The following is a 19,187-nucleotide window of genomic DNA, read 5'->3' as shown; positions in this document are numbered from 1 at the left end:
TCAATAAATGTCTATACAGACAAATGTATTCATTTCTGAGAGGCACACATTCCTCGGACTCATTTCAGTTGGGCCTCCCTGGTCTAGCCCATTGAGCCCTCAATAAAGTAAGGTCCTCTGGTGGTGGGTAAGACATTTGGTTGCTAACCAGAAGGCCAGTAGGTCAAACCCATCAGTCGCTCTGGGGAAGAAGATGGGGTCATCTACTTCTGTAAACATTTACAGCCTTGGAAAACCAAGGGGGGGTCGCTCTGAATGGGAATTGACTCTATGGCAGTGAGTTTGGCTTTTTGTTTAAAGTTTGCTGATTAGGATGATGAGGTAATTTTTGCTTTAAAAAAATATATCATATTCCTCATTATGTTACAGGGGGCGCACTCAGGAGACTCCAGGAACTGAGTTTTTTTAACGCAGGCACCACAGAAGACGCCTATTTTCTTGGAGGTGGTGCCGCATGTGGACCCGATGGACCCCGGAGCGGCCGCCATCTTGGAGTCTTCCCTAAGAAGCTCCTACGGGCTTTTCGCGCGGTTGCCGCCGCTTCCCGCGGCCTTGCCGGGAAGAATGAATGTGATAGACCACGTGAGGGACATGGCGGCCGCGGGGCTGCACTCCAACGTGCGGCTTCTCAGCAGTTTGTTACTTACGATGAGTAGCAATAACCCGTGAGTTGAGGCAGGGAGCGGCCTGGGGCTAAGAGAAAGCGGCGCGGGTTGGAAGCGGGGGTGGAGGGGGCCTGGGACAGGAGGGAAGGCGTGGCCGTGGGGCCCAGATGAGGCTCAAGTTGCAGCGAAGGCCTTGTCGAGTGGATCCCCCGTGGAAGCTCACTCAAGTTGAGCTCACTGGTCGTCTGCTCTCTGCCAGGCGCTGGGATGCGCTCCCTGCGAGGAATGGAGGGCAGGAGGCTACGAGGAGGTCCCTGGAGTGGGTTCCCCCGAAATTTGGGAGCGATGGGTTTCCTGAGGCACTTGGCGCCGAGCAGAGCAGCTGTAACGTCTTGGGGCTGAAACCTCGCCTGCCGGCACCTTCCCGAAGAACGTTTTTCCGCTGCAGCTCCAGGAGGCCCAGCCTCCTGTTTTTTGTACCTTCGTCCAGCATTTAAGACTGATTTTTTGCCTTGAGTATATCGGCACGCCCCTGAAAAAGGGCGGTGCCCATAATGGGTGGGAGTGACCCTTTTATGTCCAGTGCAGGGACTCGCACGAGATGCAGAGCAGTGCCTTTTCGTATTTTCACCGGGGCCATTTCCTGAGTCTTATTACTGGTGAAACACCGGGCTAATTCCTTGTGAATGCAGGTCGCTCCCCTGCTTAACATCCTCCATTGCACTTAACATAGCCTGCAAGGCTGGACCTCGCCTCTCTCTCCCCCCGACCTCCTCTCTCCCCCTCTAGCTGTTCTGTAGCCACGTTGGCTCTTCCTTAATGTGAGTTGAACACGTCAAGCCTGGTCTCACCTCAGGGGCTTCACCCTGCCCTTCCTGCTGCCTCATTGGGCTTTCAGTTCCACTTTCCCTCTCGGGGAGCCCTTCTTTGACCACCAGAATAGCCCCTTATCCCTGCTTTTCAGTCCCATTGCCCTGTTTGATTTTGTGCTTCACTCTTACCACGTGATGAAGTTATTTCCTTATTTCTTCTGTGTCTACTTGGCTGCCAACCTGTAGGGATCATGAGGGTGGGGGCTTTATCCATTGTGTTCACGGTTGTGCCCTCAGCCCCTAGCCTGGTGTGCAGTAAGCACTCACGTGTTTATTGAATGTGGTAAGGAAATGGGTAGATGAAGTGCCTTGTCCATGTTCACACGTCTGGTGGGGGAGCCAGGATGAGACCCTGGTCTTCTGCCTCTAGCCTCTATGCTGACCCACTACAGTCTAAATGACATTGCAATCGAATCTTCTGCTCTGCATAGACCCAGTGTGGTTGGCCTGCTCTGCAGGTCAGAAGGGAAAAGCCTTAAGTGCCTGCAGTGAGCCGCTGCTCCCCATTTCATCTCCATTAGTGTGCTTTGGGTGTCACTGTGTGAGACCCATCATTTTACCACCATCCACTTAATGTTGACAGCAAGGAGCCCTGGCCTCTGTCAGCCTTCAGTGTTTATTCTGGAGCCTTTCACTCGCTTGCAAGTGATTTGCCAAAGCGTGTGGTTTCCACCATTGGGGATTTACACACCATTCAGTCATTACTCATTGTTTCCTGAAGATGTTAGAGGATAGTTTGAAGCAGTCTGAGCCTCTAGCTACCCTTAAGTTTAGTTCGCCTAGACTTCTTCATATGAAGATTGACTGACAGCTTCTGACTCTAGAGGATAGTATTGGGAAAGGAGAGCAAACACAACATATTGACATGTTTAAATTCTGACCTTTGTCGTTTACAGTTTAAAATTCCTTACTGAACAAGCAGTTAGATGCATATAGTTTTAAAAAGTTTGAACAGTACAGAAAGGGTTGTTAGTTGGCATCTGTATAACAGAAGGCAACTGTTGCACTGTCCTTTGCCACTGTGTATGCCTGGTAGTTTCTGTCCCCAGCTTCTGAACTCCTCCCGACCATTCCCTTCTCCAGAGGCAACAGCTGTTTGCAGTTACTCTCCATCCGCCCTTCCCCCAGCCTCTGGCAACCACTAATTTATTTTCTGTCTCTGTGGAACCTATTCTTGAATACACCTCCATTTGTCTAGAGTTCTTTGACTCCCTCTGTTCTTTCATTTTAAGCAGCTTAGCTTCTGCCCGTCAAAGAAAACCCTGTAAGCATCTCTTAATTTGGGAATTGGGAGGAGCGGGGCAGGGTGGGATTAGAGATTAAAAGTATGACTTTCCTGTTAAGATTTAAGAAAGGTGGCTTCTAGGTAGTTATGCTCATGAGCAGTATTCAAGGTTAAAGAAAAAGTTTGGGAAAATATTGGATCCTTTACACTGTCCTTAAACCCCTAACACTCAAGAAGATAAGAATTCTTCAAGTGCTATTAAAGTTTACTTTTGCCTTTTTTTAAAAAAAGTGGTATCAAGCAGGGCTAATTCTCTTTTATATGGCAATTTCTTCAGTATTTGAAGAGTTTTCAAATACTGTCTCTCCAGATGTCTTATGTTTAACTTCTTAAAAAGGATCCAAAATGTGAGGTTTCATTTACCCAAGTTATCCTACCCTTCTTTAGTTGTACAGTTCTGTTGTTGTGGTTCCTGTCCTTTACATCTGTATTATCCTTGAAGTAGAATGTTAAGAACAGAGTATGTGGAAGGCTATATTTCAGGAGGTTACATTAAGAAGGCTTAGCTTAAAAGAAGAGAAAGGCTTACTACATTTTTCCTTTATAAACTTCTCTATTACTGGATTTGACTTACAGGTATCCATTGCTTTTATAGCAAATAAAGGAAAAAGTAAAGTATATTAAAGCAGCAGTTCAAGATAATACCCTAACTGTAGTGATTGTGTTTGTATAGAGTGACTCTCACGCCTCTCAGTGTAGGTACTAGCATTTAAGGTATGTTGACTTTTTGCCAGGTTAGGAGCTGTGGTTAAAAGATTGGGCTGCTAACCAAAAGGCTGGCAGTTCAAACCCACCAGTTGTTCAACGGGAGAAAGAGGAGGAAGTCTGCTTCCGTGAAGATTTACTTACTGTTTTGGGAACCCACTATGGCAGTTCTACTCTGTCCTGTAGGGTCACTATCAGTTGGAATCAACTTGATGGCAGTGGCTTTGGCTGTGTGCTAGGTTTATGTAGACAGTACGAAGGTGTTCTTCATACATTAATTTCAAAATAACCCATGTAGGGATTGTACTTTTTTTTGTTTTCCTAGTGAGCTGTTTTCCCCTTCTCAGAAGTACCAGCTTTTGGTATATCATGCAGATTCTCTCTTTCATGATAAGGAATATCGGAATGCTGTGAGTAAGTACACCATGGCTTTACAGCAGAAGAAAGCTCTAAGTAAAACTTCCAAAGTGAGACCTTCAACTGGAAATTCTGCGTCTACTCCACAGAGTCAGGTAATGAAGCTAAAAGTGGGATTTTTTTTTTTTTTAGAGAGAGACTGACAGAATCTAGGGACAGCCTGGCAATAGATTGACAACAGGGAATCTAACTAAGGGTACTGATTGTAGCATTGTTTATAGTAATACATCATTGGAAAGAAAGGTGTCCATCAGAAGGATTTGGTTAAATTATAATGTTGTCTCTTTTGGACATTTCATATAAATGAAATCATACAATATGTAGTCTTTTGTGTTTGGCTGCTTTCACTCGGCAGCATGTTGTCAGGGCTTATGCATGTTGTTCCATGTATCAGTATTCCTTTTATGACTAAATGATATTCCATTGTGTGGTTAGACCCCGTTCATTTGTCCATTCATCAGTTGATGGACATTTGGATTGTTTCCACTTTTTGGCTATTGTGAGTAAGGCTGCTGTGAGCATTTGTGTACAATTTATGTGTAAATTTATGTTTTCAATTCTCTTGGGTACATTTCTAGAGATGGAATTGCTGGGTTGTATGATAACTCTGTGTTTAATGTTTTGAGGAAATGCCTAACTTTTTTGTTGTTGTTTCATTTTAGTATTTTATTGTGATCTGGGTGCAGGGTTTTTTTGTTTTTGTTTTTTTTTTTTTTCATTTTTATTGTGATTTGTGTGGAAGTTTACAGAGCAAATACATTTTCCATACAGTCATTCATACACACTTTGTTTCATGACATTGACTGCAATTCTCCAAAGTATAACAGCTCTCTTCCCACTTCCTCCCCATAGTTACCTCTTCCCTGTAACCTTCTTTCCTATACATTCCTGCGTGCACTCGAGCTGTCTCTCTGTGTAAACTCTGCCCTTCTGTTCTCCCATGATTAATCACTCTGAGGAGTGTATCTACCTGATGTAAATGTTCACCCTGTATGCTTGTGTATTATTTAGCTGGAAGCCACAGGAGTAAGTACTTTCCAGACCTGAAGGCTAACTAGGGGCCATAGCCTTAGGGATCTCACCAGGCTCCATCAGACAGTAAACCTTGTCTTTTTTATGATTTTGAGTTTTGTTCCACATTGTTCTCCCACTCTATCCAGGATCTCCTGCACTGATCCCTTTCCGAGTGGTTGACAGTGGTAGCTGGGCACCATCTAGCTCTTCTGGTTTGATGGCCATATAGGCTGAGGATCGCATGGTCTACCGGTCCCTTGGACGAATTGGGAAATGGCTAACTGTTGAAGTGATATTTTGAAGAGGTGTTTTCATTGCCTTTTAGTGTCTTCCATCTGAAATTGAAGTGAAATACAAAATGGCTGAGTGCTATACAATGCTAAAGCAAGATAAGGATGCGATTGCTATACTTGATGGAATCCCTTCAAGACAAAGAACTCCCAAAGTAAGTTGAATTAACACTCTGTTGGTGTCGTCTTGCCACCCTGCTCCTCCGTGTTTTCTCTGTGCATCAAGGAATCCATCAAGCATTTTACTCAGGACTGTTTCATTTTGTCCCCCTGTTGATGTAGTGGGGCTAAGGGACATAGTTGACTGTCTCTCTTATGACCCTGAAAATGCAGCCGATGAAAGTGGTAGCTGCAGAATTCTACATGGGCTTATTTTTCTCTGATATTTCTTACTCTAGGAAGTAATGATTTGTGAAACACTTCCAGTGGCAGCAGCACTTTTTATAGAACTTTTTTTTTAATTCCGTGTGTGTGCCCATTTAATAATGAAAAGATTTTTATTAATCCTCTCCTCTTTTTTCCTAAATCAAGACCACAAGGCTTCTTAGTACTAATTTGTATATAGTGTATATATTCATGTTTGATGTGGCAGTGTATCATAATGAAGAAAACACTTTTAACTGAAATCCAAAGATCTGGTGTCTCGTCTTGAGTTAAGAGTGTACAAGCTGTGTGCATTGTGAACTTGGGCAAGTTACTAGTTTCTGAGCTTCATTTGTTTTTTTCCTTATTTATGAGATGTGGATACTAATAATTTCTTTGCTAACTTTGTGGAAGATAAATACATTCATTTGTATGAAAATACTTTTTAAAGTCCTGTTCTGGAAACATCTTTGATCACAGTTTTTTTTTTTTTAAGTCCAGTTTAGAAGAAGACTGAGAATCCTTGCTATAAGGATGGAATTTACATCAATATTTAATATTCTAACAATACTTTTTATATCACCTGCCCTCCTCTTTTCACTGAAAAACTATTCCATGGAACTTGTGCTTAACAATAAGGAGTTTATATGAAGATGTTCATAAATATCCTTGTGCCCCTCAAGGAAAAGGCATCTAAGCACTAAGGACCTGGGGTCTGTTAGTGCTTCTTCACCAGTGTTGCAGAGTTTTCAGAGTAACTAGTTATACTTGATGAGAGCTTATTTACACCCCTTGGTTGAGAAATTACTTATTCTTTGCTGAGTTCTTAAAACTAGGCTATAGCCCCAGAAATACAGTCTACAGTGGTGGCTGCTATTAAAAACATTTGTGAACATATGACAGACTGACCTGTCATATAGGGAGCTTGGTTGCAGTGGACTAAACTGTGCTTTGGTAACCTACAGGAGCCCTCCCTTACCCCAAGAGGAGTTTTTTTACTTATACGAATAGGGACTGCTACCATTCTCAAGCCATCTTCCTTTTGGAAGAAGCCATTATGATTATAAACTGAATGCTTCCTGTCCCTTATGTTATTGGAAGTGTCCCATTGTTTCTTCCTTATTAACTTGGGGGCATTTTGGGGACATGTTTGGAAAATGAACAGTGTAAAAAGGCTCAGCTTGTGGTGTGAGGTGCTTTGTTTCCAGTCCTCATTCTCACAGGCACCACCAGTGCGTTTGTCAGGGGTGCATGCCCTTCATTCTGTAGAGCTGTTGTAACCAGGAGCAAAGACATGCGCCTCCAACATCAACCAGTAATATTTACAGTATTTCTTTCTTGTCCATTAAGGAGTTAACTGGCTTCTCAGTCTGTGTACAGGACAAGGAGTGAGTCAAAATACGTCTAAATAAACGTCTGAATAAACATCTGTTAACGTATAGTAAACGTCACCACACACTGCCTCACATATTACAGGACAATTCCAGTGTTACAGTGTTTCCGTAAAGCTTTGATTTTTTTTTTTTTTTCTTTCAAGCATCAGCTTTTAAGGATAAACATACTAGCATACAGTTTCTCACTCAATTTTGAAATTGATCACTATGCTTTTAACTGGTGGCTTTATGATGTTCCAAGTAAGGATCTGTATTTTTAAAAAATTGACTTTCTTGCTAGACAGTACTCAGAACTCATTTCTTTGAAAATGACGGTCAAGTAGCTTAAAGGGAATTTTGTTATTTGTTCAGACAAATGGTCCATCAGTCACAGTTTATAATAACAAGCAGTCAAGAAAAGATCTTAAATTTAACCTTTTATTCTTTTCAAGTATTGAGACCAGTGCTGGAGTTTTTCTAAGTACCTTCCTGTGCGTTTTCAAAATTGCCTGAAATTGAAAATCTGAGGCCAGATTAAAAAAAAAAAAGTACCATTTCCAGCATTTCATTGTTTTGTTTGAGTGAGTGCGGGTTCATGCCATGCTGGGTGGTTTTATGTACTGCAGCTCTGTAACTGGACCAGATGCCCTTCATCTTGAAATCCATTCTTTTGAGTTAGTATCTGGGTTTTAAGTTGCATATCAGGCCACAGACAACTGACAAGACCGGGGAGTGGCTTTTTGTCTTTCGTGCCCTCCTGTTGGCTGTTTCTTAGGCAATAATCTGGCAGATGCTGTGCTGTCTTTAAATCTGTTAACTTGAAAGGGGGATATTGTTTTTCTCTTTGTACTATCAAAATCATTCATCCCTCCTGGTGACTTCTGTGTTCTTTAGGACTTTACGTTTTCTCAAACTTTTCCTGTTGCATTTTTAGAAAGGACCTTTTTAATAGAGCTTTACTAAGTTACATTTGGATTGTGCTAAAAATTCAGCTGTCTGCTCTCACCTGACTGGGTTTAAGTAGTGTAACCAAGATCAGGGTCATTGTCACTTCTGTGGGTCAGTGACCGTTTGATTTTTGTAGTACTACTTGGGCAAGTCAGACAGTGCCTGTGGGTCTAATGCTTTAAGCATTACAAAGGCAGAGTGTAGCACTAGAATGATGGCCAGAGAGAAGCCAAGTATTTTACTTCTGTAGCTGTCATTTCCTTTTTGGGGAAAATTCACTTGATCTTCTCAACTAGCTGTGTTAAGAGTTTCTCACTCTCTTCTGCCTTGATAGTAGCTGCATTTAAAGTATGTAAACCTGAGTATTTCTGGGGTAGCACATCTGCTGTGTTGAGATTAAGAAAGCATAAAGGTAACTAGAATTTTGTAACAATTCTCGAATGAATGCTATTCCAGTTTTCAGAGGCAGCAACTTTGGTCCGGATATTGTTGCCTTTTGGTTTGGTGAGAGGATAATTGAATTTTTTTTTCTCTTAGGGGGTGGCAGGACCTAGGAAAAATTAGAGATGTTTATTTCTGTTTTGTGTTGAAGACTGAGGCTGTGGGTAGATTGCAGTAAAACGTAGGAGAATAGCTGGTAATTAAAAATAAGAGTTTTTCACGGTGAGGTCTGTTCTTGGCCGTGCACATTTCCCTTACTGTCTTTTGTTTTTGTTTATTCCAGATAAACATGATGCTGGCAAACCTATACAAGAAGGCTGGCCAGGAGCGGCCTTCTGTCACCAGCTATAAGGAAGTGCTGAGGCAGTGCCCGTTAGCTCTGGATGCCATTCTAGGTAGGTGAGAGGCTCTCCTGCCATTCATTGGGTGTTTGTTGTCTAAGGGCAGCAGTTCTCAATCGTGGCTAAATATTAGAATCACTTGTTGTCCAGGCCGCACCTCCAGAGTGTTATTGCTGCATACGTTGCTGCCCCAGAAATACTGAATCTGCATCTTGCTGAGTATACGATGAGGCTGCCTGTGGAGCTGGGACAGAGGGTAGCTTGTTGCTTCAGGTTGTGGAGAAAGGATTCCTTATCGTCTTTCTCCCATTTTCTTTTGGACAGGTTTGCTGTCCCTTTCTGTAAAAGGTGTAGAGGTGGCATCGATGACAATGAACGTGATCCAGACTGTGCCTAACTTGGACTGGCTCTCTGTATGGATCAAAGCATATGCTTTTGTGCACACTGGTGACAACTCGAGAGCAATCAATACCATCTGGTGAGAGCCATGGGTTAATTTAATGTTCTTGAGGCCCTTTCCTTGTCTGGAGGCCTGTTGTATATAAATTAGCAAAACAGAAAAACAAGATGTTCATCTTTGGGTGTTGCAGTCAGTTGTCCCAGGCTTTGTTGGCCTTAATATATTGAATGGTCCCAAATGTAATCACCTCTGCTCCCCTATTAAAATGTACCTTGGGATTGAGTTCAGTTCTGTACTTAGAAAGGTAGTAATGCTGCAAAGCACATTTCCTAGTGTGTGTGTCATAGCTTGAACTTTGGATGAAAGTCTGTCTCAAGGCACCAGAAACATAGTTTATTGCACTGTCTGATGTGGGTTGCCTGAGAACTGGGGTTTTCATTCTAGTGAAGGAAAGACCAAGGACAAGAGACTGGGGTATGTTAACGTCATCTGCTTCAATAATAAGTAGCTGTCACTTGTGAGTGACATTAAATGTAATGTCATTTGGTATATATTGTCCTCTGAAAAACTGTAAGTAGAAAGTGCTTCATAGGTAGTGAAAGATCTCTCTTTTATTCTGTATTTTTGCTACCTTTGCCTGTATAGCTTTGTTTTAAATCATAAGCTTAAGTAAGGAAATCTGAGTGCTCCGTAGTTTTTAAAGTTCTGTTACAGCAAATAGCAAAAACCAGGAATACAAATTCATTGCCTTTGAGTTGATTCTGACTTCTAGTGACCTTATCTCATACATACTCAAAAGAAAATAGTAGCCAGGTGTCCATCACCCAGATCTGACGAGGAGGATTTAGAATAGATTTTAAAGTTCAATGTTTAATGTCTTAAAGTTCACTGGAGAAAAAGTCCTTATTGCGAGATAACGTGGACCTGCTGGGAAGCTTAGCAGATCTGTACTTCCGAGCCGGAGACAATAAGAACTCTGTTCTCAAGTTTGAACAAGCGCAGATGTTGGATCCTTACCTGATCAAAGGTAAGTGTGATTCTTGGGGTGGGGTGGGCATGACTTCTGTGGGGGTAGATCAAAGAAGACAGGGACAAAGTGTAGCAGGAGCTTCTGATACCACTTTTCATAGAAGTCTTTTGTGAAGCTTATTATACTAGCTTGTCCTCTTTGGTTAGGTCTCATGCATGTCAGTAACACTTAGGCAATCCCATTTTGAATGATTGTTTTTGCTTAAATTCAGGCTTTGTCTTCCCACAGATCATTATTTGTTTGTTTTTCTTTTCAGGGGGTCATAGCCCCTTCTTAAAATTTATAAATGTATGATGTGCCTGACTGAGAATTTGGATTGTATTCCCAGAGCTATAATACGAGAGGAGCCTTTTAGGGAATTTTATCTTACTGGATCATTAGTATAATTTAAAAAGAGTTAGTGAACTAGATACTAGGAAAGGGATAAGGAGATTAAAGGAAGTAATCAGGAATCAATGACTGAAAAAATCATTGATCTGAAAGAAGAATGTAGCTGGAAGACTAAGCAAGGGCTCTTCCAAAGGAGGCTGTCAGGTGACAGGCAGTAAGTGGGAGGCTTGTGCCAGAAGAGTGGTAATAAGTGGATAGATAGGCTGAAATCTGTCTGTAAAGGACCAAAAAAGGTCATGAGGAAAACATGGCCTCATGACAATAAACCATCTTGTAGGCTCTTAAGCCAAGAGAGTGACAGGGCGGGGAGGAGAGCTTCACCACATGTAGGTGGGGCAACAGGCCCAGAATGACCTTACTGGCTCAGGGTCTCCCTGCTGGCCAGGGCTTATTCCTCCTCTCCACGCTGCCCGTGACCATGATGAAAAGGGTGTTCTAGGAAGACTAGTCTGTAGCAGTGGGCAGCTTGGCATTGGAAGCTCAGACCAGAGTCCAGGGACCAGCCGGGAGTGTTGCTATAATCTTGGCTTGAGGGGGAGTTTTCATGGGCATGTAAAGGAATAACAAAGACTGGAGGGGAATGGTGGCAAGAGGTGAGTGACCACTCTGAGCAGGGCCCTTTTTACAGAATGCTTTGGTGGCGTGGTACTTAAGGCATTTAACTGCTAACCCACCAGCCACTCCTTGGAAGGAAGGTTGGGCAATCTACTTCCTTAGTGATAACACCTCAGAAACCCAAGGAGGCGTTCCTGTGAGTCAAACTGACTGGACACCAGTGAGTTGTTTTTTGTTTTGAAAACTAGAGAGAGTCTAGAAGGGGATGATCTTAAATGAACTAGATTCCGGAGAACACTACATGCTTTCTCTGGAACAGGCCAAGTCTCTGTGAGACGAGCTGGCCTTTTCAGCACATCGAGTGTTTTACTCCTGACTGCCTGGAGCTCTGGGAAGAGAAACTGACTTGATGCCTTTTTTGGCCTTTTCTGGTAATGAGTTTGGATAGCTGTGTATCACGCCACAGGGTGTAGGGACAAGTAGTTCCTGAAAAATAACAGGCTATCTCAGATTGTGAGGTAGGGCCTTCTGCTCCTTCATTTTTTTGCATGAGATTGGCCTTTATCGAGGTGATTTTATAAGAGTTAGTGAACTAGATACTAGGAAAGGAATAATGCAGGTGGAGGAGCCCATAATGGAAAGGGTACAGGCCCTTGGGAGCGAGAGCCTGGTGTGGGGTGGGAGCTGGTGGAGGAAGGCCCTGGGGTGTGTCTGCTTGCTGATCCTCTGGAAAGGACCCTGCTGCTTTGCTCAGAGAGCCTCCTCTTCCTGCGTCCTTCCTTCCTAGGGATGGACGTATATGGCTACCTCCTGGCTCGAGAAGGGCGGCTGGAGGACGTGGAGAACCTCGGCTGCCGCCTTTTCAATATTTCAGATCAGCATGCAGAACCCTGGGTGGTCTCTGGGTATGTTTGGCCATTTGCCTTTCTCCTCAGTTTTCCTTCGAGTCTTTGGGAAATTGTGGCTCCTTCTGGATAGAATACAGATTAACAGCATGGGTTTTAGAGGTAATCAGACCTGGATTCAAATCATGGCCTGTGACTCTGGACCTGCTGTTTACCTCTCTGAGCCTATTGTTTCATTCAGAAAATGGGCATCGGAGCCCCTGCTTGCTGCACAGGGGTGACATAGAGGGAGCTAGTGTGCCATCAGCCTGAGATTGTGCTTTGCACTGACCTGGTTTCACGGGGTCTCTCCTCTGATAAGTTACATCCAAATCACCGGGGTCTTTCCCTTAATTTTTCCCTTCTCCATCAAGATTCTCTCCCTTAAATACTTACAGGATTTTTTGTTTGTGTTTGTTTCACTTTCTCACAGTATCTTAGCTTAAAGCTCTAAGTGTGGTTTGGAATATGGAGCATGCATACAGCCTTTTGTTGGCCTTTTGCTTGAAGTTTCTTTAGAGTTTTCTTTCAGGTCACTTTTGGCTTTTTTTTCCTCCATCCCCCATTTCTCCAGGTGTCACAGCTTCTATAGCAAACGCTACTCCCGGGCCCTCTATTTAGGGGCCAAGGCCATTCAACTCAACAGTAACAGTGTTCAAGCTTTGCTACTTAAGGGAGCAGCACTTAGGAACATGGGCAGAGTACAAGAAGCAATAATTCACTTCCGGGAGGCCATACGGCTTGCGCCTTGTCGCTTAGATTGTTACGAAGGTAAGAGAGAAAATCCAGATGAGAGGGTGAATCCTACAGGTGTGGCAAGGCACTCAGATTGACAGTTTCATTAAGCCAACTTTGCCCACACATTGTTGTGCATAAGAATCATCTGAGAGGCTTTGAAAAATCCTGTTGTAGGTCGCATCACAGTCAGTAATTAATCCTGGTTAAATTGAGTGGGTGGGCTTGGGAAATGGTATTGGCATTTTGTAAAGACTCTAGGTATTAGCAGTATGCAGACAAGTGGGGGAACCATTGCATTTGGCACCCCTGGAGTCTTCCCTCCAGAGAACTTTCAGATTCCATCTTTCTTACTCTGTTTTGGGTAGGGGTAGGTTTTCGTCCCTCCTGCCACCCCAAAAAATGTGTCCTACTCAGTAACGGGACTCTGTATGGATGTGGGGAACTCCACATCCATACGGCAATGGTGGTGTGGGAACCAGTCTGTTCATTGTGACCTCCAAATTGGGCACGATCAGGGTCACTCTTTGTTTCTCTCTGTAATATTTTAAGTTCATGTGAACTGACCCTCGGAGTTGAAAGGAGCTATGCCAGCTTCAGCAACATTGGTGACTCAGTCACAGACATTAAAATAGAGCTTACAAGATGTAGTTCCTCCAAAGCAGTTTTTATAAGGACTTAAAAATAAACCCAGGAGTCTAGGAGTGAGTTGCTCTTAACAACAAGATGAGTTCAGATTTGAGAGATGGAAAACATAGGCCTTGGGGTAAGGGACAGCTCTCTGTGGGTAGCCAAGAGTGGCGCCTGTTGGGGATTTGCTGGCAAGGGTGTTGCCTTTGTGCTTAAACCCCAGCAAACACAGGTTTTGGATCAGATTAAGTCTTCGATCATGGAGGATCCTGGCCTCCCATTCAGCAGTGTGCCTGTTTTACTAGAGCCTGGGAGTACAGTCAGGAACCTACCTCTACAACACTCGGCACTGAGGCTGATTGGAGTTGTTGAGGCCAGGGGTTGTTCCCCAGTGGGCTGGTGAGACTTCTGGGCTGCCTTCCCAAAAGCTACCATCTGGCGGCTTGGGCCAGGAGGAATCTCTAGTTGCTGGTTACACCTTCGGTACCTCTTGCAGCCCCAGTGGAGCATCCGTCCTTTCCGGGTGGAGGCCCTGCGTTAGTGAGATGGAGGGGCTTTTTTTTTTTTGCACAGGTGTAGAAATTGTTCAGATGTTGTCTGTTTTATTATGTATATTTTCATCATAATACAACTAGTAAAAATTTTGATATTTGATACAAACCTTCAGTATTTCCACAGCCTTTGCAGGTTATTCTGATGGAATACGGAAATTGCCACCCCCAAAAAAAACCCAAACTCACTGCTGTCAAGTGGATTTGACTCAGTGTGACCCCCCCCCTTGGGTTTCTGAGGTGGTATCTCTACAGAAGTAGATCGCCCAATATTCCTTCCAAGGAGTGGCTGGTGGGTTTGAACCACCAGCCTTCTGGATAGCAGTCAGATGCCTTAGGCACTATGCCACCAGAACTCCTTGGGATACTGAAGTCACCCTCAGTTGAGGGTCTCCAACTCCAAGGTAGCAGGAGAAGAAAGTTTGCAAATTGAGAGTATCTAAGTCAGAGCACAAGTTTGGGATCAAATCCCACTCTTCCTACTTGCACACAGTCATATCCTGTGTGAAGCACTTAGTACTGTGCCTTGCACATGGCAAATGCTCGACAAGCTGTGGTCAGCACACTCATTATACTGGTGAATCATGCTTCCTTCATTGACACATTCCATTAACATTTTTAAATGAAGGGTGTGCCATTTACTAGCTGTATTTGTTTCCTAGGCTGCCATAACAATTTACCATAAAATGGGTGTCTAAAAAGAATATAAATTTATTCTCTCAAGTTCTGGAGTTTAGAAGTCCAAAATCAAGGTGTTGTCAGGGTCTCTCCCAGTTTCTAGCTGCTGCAGATATTCCTTGGTTTGTGCCAGCCTAATTCCAGTCTCTGCTTCCATCTTCATAAGGCCATCTTCCCTCTGTGTCTAGCTGCCTCTTCCATCTTCTTAGGAGGACACCTGTTCTGTTGGATGAGGGTGTAAGGTGTGTTCTTTCCATTTCCTTCTGAAATTCCTTTGGGGCTTTAGCTGGGAAGTCAAACTACTTGATAAGAGCAGACAACCTTATTCTGAACCCCTTACATTGCCCTTAAGAGTTGGATGGCTGCTGGTGAAGCTGTGAAGATACATGGTCAAGTGTGCACAGATGTTACAGATGCTGCCGATGTTCATCTGGGTTGGAGGAGTATGCACAAACAATGTGCCAGGGCTTGTGTGGGTTTGGAGTTTGAGCTGTTTCCCTGTTTTGATGAGTGCTTTGTGCCAAAAAGTTCTTTCTCTGATTTCCCCGACTTAGCATGACTACTTGAGAGTTGACTCTATTGGAAGTGACCCATAGAACATCGTGCTATGAGTGGGAGAAGAGGGTCTGCATAGCTCAGTATATTTGCTCCATCTGATAAGCGCTTTCCGTCAAGTTGAAGGGTCTGAAATATAGAAATAATTTTCTGTCTTTCAAACGAAAAAGTCTTCCTTTCTCCTTAGGTAGCTTGCCAGTAGGTCCATTTAGTTATAGAAATAATTTTCTGTCTTTCAAACGAAAAAGTCTTCCTTTCTCCTTAGGTAGCTTGCCAGTAGGTCCATTTAGTTTGTAGGACTGGATGTTTGACTGGGCTGTAGATGCCTTCCCCTCTTATAATCTGGGATGGACTGGACCTCGACCAAACCTGAATGCAACTGGACAGTGTGACCACATACATGTTGATGGTCAAGGGCAGATAGACTAATGGCTGGTGTTGTTTGTGTATGTTCCTCTCATGTCCAGGCGGGCTGTTGCCCTGCTGCCATTTCCTTAGGCCTGTTTGTTCCCTTCTGTAGCCAAGCTGCTCTGCACTGCAGGGTTTTTTCCATATCCATCAAGTGTTCTGGGGAAGAGAACTTCTTAGCTTTTCCATCAACACACCCTCCCGTCTAACCTCCCCTTCAGTTTTCCACTGGCCTGCCTTTGCCTGAAGGCAAACTTGAAGGCTTGCTGTTTAGAAGGCTGTCAGCATGGAAGCTTGGCTTGGAATGATAATGTACTTGCACTTCACTCTACATTTTATTTTCCCAGGTCTCATCGAATGTTACTTAGCCTCCAACAGTATTCGTGAAGCAATGGTAATGGCAAACAATGTTTACAAAACCCTGGGAGCGAATGCACAGACTCTCACCCTTTTAGCCACTGTTTGTCTTGAAGACCCAGTTACACAGGAGAAGGCCAAAACTCTATTAGATAAAGCCTTGACCCAGAGGCCAGATTACATTAAAGCGGTGGTGAAAAAAGCAGAGCTACTGAGTAAGTGCATCTTGTTCTGACCTGTTCATTGTTCATTTTTATTGTTCCCGACCTCATTTGGATTCCTCAGTCCCCACTGGTTTCAGATGACCAGACAAGTTCTGTCTGCCCCCTGCGTGGACTGATGATACTTAGCACAGCCACATGGAACTGGCTTCCCCCTGCCTGGCAGGTGGTGGCTGACTTTAACTGCCCCCCCCCACACACACACACACTTGCTCACACCAGCTGTAATTATGTAATTAGTTGGTACCTGTTCAACTGCCCCCTCCACACACAGACACACACACACACACTTGCTCACACCAGCTGTAATTAGTTGGTACCTGTTCAACTCACTTTGACCTGGTTTTAGCTGTCCTGAACTAGTTTGGGCTGAACACAGCTGGATTCAGGCAGTTTGGACTAGTTTGAGCCATTTGAATTTCTCTTTTGACTTCCATTTTAGTCTTGGTTTCTTCAGTCTTGATTTAGGATCACCACCTGGGTTTGGGCTAGTTCGGCAAATACAGTACATTTGGAACTAAGAATAAGAGTACATTTAGAAAGTCAGAACTCACACCTCAGGTCTCCTGATGGGGTAGGAGTTCAGATGGGCTTGCTCCACGTTCCTGCAGCACCATTGTTCTGATGACCTCCACACATGGAGGGTCAGATTATGCTCATCATTGTGGTTCTGTGTCGATGACTGGAGATGGGAATGTATTTTCAAAATGTTCTTGAAGTAGGAAAATGAGGGGTTTTTGTCTTTTCAGGCAGAGAACAGAAATACGAAGATGGAATTGCTTTGCTGAGGAACGCACTAGCTAATCAGAGTGACTGTGTCTTGCATCGGATCCTAGGGGATTTCCTTGTAGCGGTCAATGAGTATCAGGAAGCAATGGACCAGTATAGTATAGCACTAAGGTAGGCACGTAGCCTCCGGGGGGAGGTTGAGGAGGAGGGCAGAGGAGGCAGTGACACTCTGACAGGTGTTCTAGAAACACATGTGCGGTCTGCACCCAGAGTGGACGACAGTGATGAGGGTAACAGAGGGAGAGTTCTTTGTGAATCCAGGACTCCTGAAAATGTCTTCGTGAAGCATGTTAGCCACACAAAACCGGCTTCACTCACAGCTCACCTGCATCACATCTATAACCTCTGCTGTCTTTTGTCTAGGTCACCTTCCTGCCCTTTCCCACACATACACATATTTTTATAGGGTTGTAAGTAGTATATTTTATATTCTGGTTTTTAAAATCAAAGTATTGTAAGTACTTTCCCACATTTCTACCTACTGTAGTAAAGAACTTGAACTCTGATGTTTGGATATGACCTTCATCACCTATTCGCTGTTCTCTTGGGCAAGTTACTCACAGATTTCCTTGTCTCTACCTACCTACCTTATTAGGTATTAAATGAGGATTACATGATCATTTTATGTAAAGCTCTTAGCACTCTGCCTGGTACATAGTAAATACTTAATAAATAGTGGTATTATTACTACTTAATATAGAAGTGATTTCTTTGAGGGTTGGCTGTGTGTGTGTAAGGTTATGGTGAAGGCCTGTCTGTAATTGAGTCTGGTCACATTCACTTACTTACTCGGCAGACAGTTGAGCACCAATGATGTGCCTGGCATCTCAGTCACCATGAGGGCTGCCAGGAGCTCACGGTCTGAGGGGGTTAGCCATGCAGCATGATTGGTATCATATGCTAAGTATTTTCCTAGCAGTCTACAGACAGCCAGGGTGTGGGACACGCCGGGATGGGGGTAAGAGCTGTGTGGAAGATCTCAAAGGAGATATTACAAATCAGTCATAGCTATAAGAGTAGGAATATGATTCCAGAATGTTTTTTATCTACTGTGAAGCCCAGAGGCAAGTGAGAAAATGAAACATCAGACTTCCATTAGGGGTGGGATTGACTAGGGATTAACACCTGTTGACATGGAGGATGGTCACAAAGGCAAGAGGCAGGATTGCTTAGAAGACGAATGTTAAATGTTGGGAGGTGCTGGACTTTTGGGGGTTTTGGTGCATGTAATGACTGAGCTGATTAGCTTGAATGTCTGGATGCAGGACTACCTAGCCATGGGGCCCTGAGGTCTGATCTAGGAGTTTATACATCTGTTGCATGGTGTAGCATGATTTTTTTGATTGACTACTGTAATACTGATATCTTTAATTATAACATGGAGCGATTTTACAGAAAATAACACTTTTGTAACCCCATAGCTCAAAAATTCAGTACTTAGATGAAATTACATTTGCATTTTCCTATTAATGTTTGTTTGCCACTTTTTCATTTGTTGTTTGCTAGCTGTCTCTAACAGAATGCTTGGGGTAATGAGTATGAAAAAGTTGTAAACATGGATAGAGAAAAACTCAAGTTGAGAATTGTAAACATTAGGCAAAGACGCCTTTTTTCACTTCTAGTGGTGGACCCCCTCGATGCAGCCCGTGGAACCCGGAGTTGTCTGGAGAGGCCAGGCTTTAGCAGCTTCTCTGTGACTGTGTGGTCATTTCACTGCCGTGCCAGGGAGATGACGAGTCAGCCAGCAAGAAGCCAGGCAGAGATTCAGGCCTCTCCTTTGTTTTGTTGTCCCCTAGTTTGGACCCCAATGACCAGAAGTCTCTAGAGGGGATGCAGAAGATGGAGAAGGAGGAGAGTCCCACGGATGCCACTCAGGAGGAGGATGTGGACGACATGGAAGGGAGTGGGGAAGAAGGGGACCTGGAGGGCAGCGACAGTGAGGCGGCCCAGTGGGCTGACCAGGAACAGTGGTTTGGCATGCAGTGAGGCAGACGCCTGCGTTGGGCCACACTGGCCTCCTGTGCTGTGCATGGCATGGTGGACTGAAGGTGTCCGGAGAGGAACCTGCTCCTGAGGAGGCGGTCGCAGCATGTGACTGCAGCAGGGGACTCTGCCCTCTAGCTCCGTCCGTCTCTCTAGTGGTGTCTGCATTTGTAAGAACTGAGCCTGACCAGCCTTCCATATATCTCCACCTTCCCCTCCTGCAGCCAGGGAGGACTCCGTCAGCTCTGTGAGGCCTGCATTCGTGCCGGGGCTTCTGGGACAAGATGTGCTTTTTTATAACTTATTTTTGAGAGCTCAAGGAATAGACAACTTTTTCTCTGTGGTGCAAATGAGTTGAAAGGAGTGA

At 44.0% G+C, this 19,187-nt stretch overlaps 1 protein-coding gene across 1 annotated transcript; it reads left to right on the top strand.

Moving 5' to 3' along the window:
* The first annotated feature begins 465 nt into the window (after nucleotides 1-465).
* On the top strand, nucleotides 466-18,823 carry ANAPC7 (anaphase promoting complex subunit 7). Its single transcript, XM_007938157.2, has 11 exons — nucleotides 466-665; nucleotides 3,793-3,979; nucleotides 5,224-5,343; nucleotides 8,597-8,708; nucleotides 8,979-9,132; nucleotides 9,939-10,081; nucleotides 11,817-11,934; nucleotides 12,488-12,684; nucleotides 15,818-16,042; nucleotides 16,798-16,948; nucleotides 18,634-18,823. Exons 1-11 carry the CDS (start codon nucleotides 466-468, stop codon nucleotides 18,821-18,823), a joined length of 1,797 nt encoding a protein of 598 aa, XP_007936348.1.
* The last annotated feature ends 364 nt before the right edge of the window (nucleotides 18,824-19,187 follow it).

Source organism: Orycteropus afer, unplaced genomic scaffold (assembly GCF_000298275.1).
Source record: "Orycteropus afer afer isolate SDZICR_OR568_19922 unplaced genomic scaffold, OryAfe1.0 scaffold00048, whole genome shotgun sequence".
NCBI classification, from domain to species: domain Eukaryota; kingdom Metazoa; phylum Chordata; class Mammalia; order Tubulidentata; family Orycteropodidae; genus Orycteropus; species Orycteropus afer.
The sequence above is the reverse complement of the archived record's forward strand: the minus strand, read 5'-3'. Positions and strand labels throughout refer to the sequence as shown.

Coding starts and splice junctions, on each gene's coding strand:
- ANAPC7 (XM_007938157.2), top strand. CDS start 466: ATGGACCCCGGAGCGGCCGCCATCTTGGAGTCTTCCCTAAGAAGCTCC. Junction 3,980..5,223: donor CGTCTACTCCACAGAGTCAG/GTAATGAAGCTA, acceptor ATTGCCTTTTAG/TGTCTTCCATCTGAAATTGA. Junction 16,949..18,633: donor CAGTATAGTATAGCACTAAG/GTAGGCACGTAG, acceptor GTTGTCCCCTAG/TTTGGACCCCAATGACCAGA.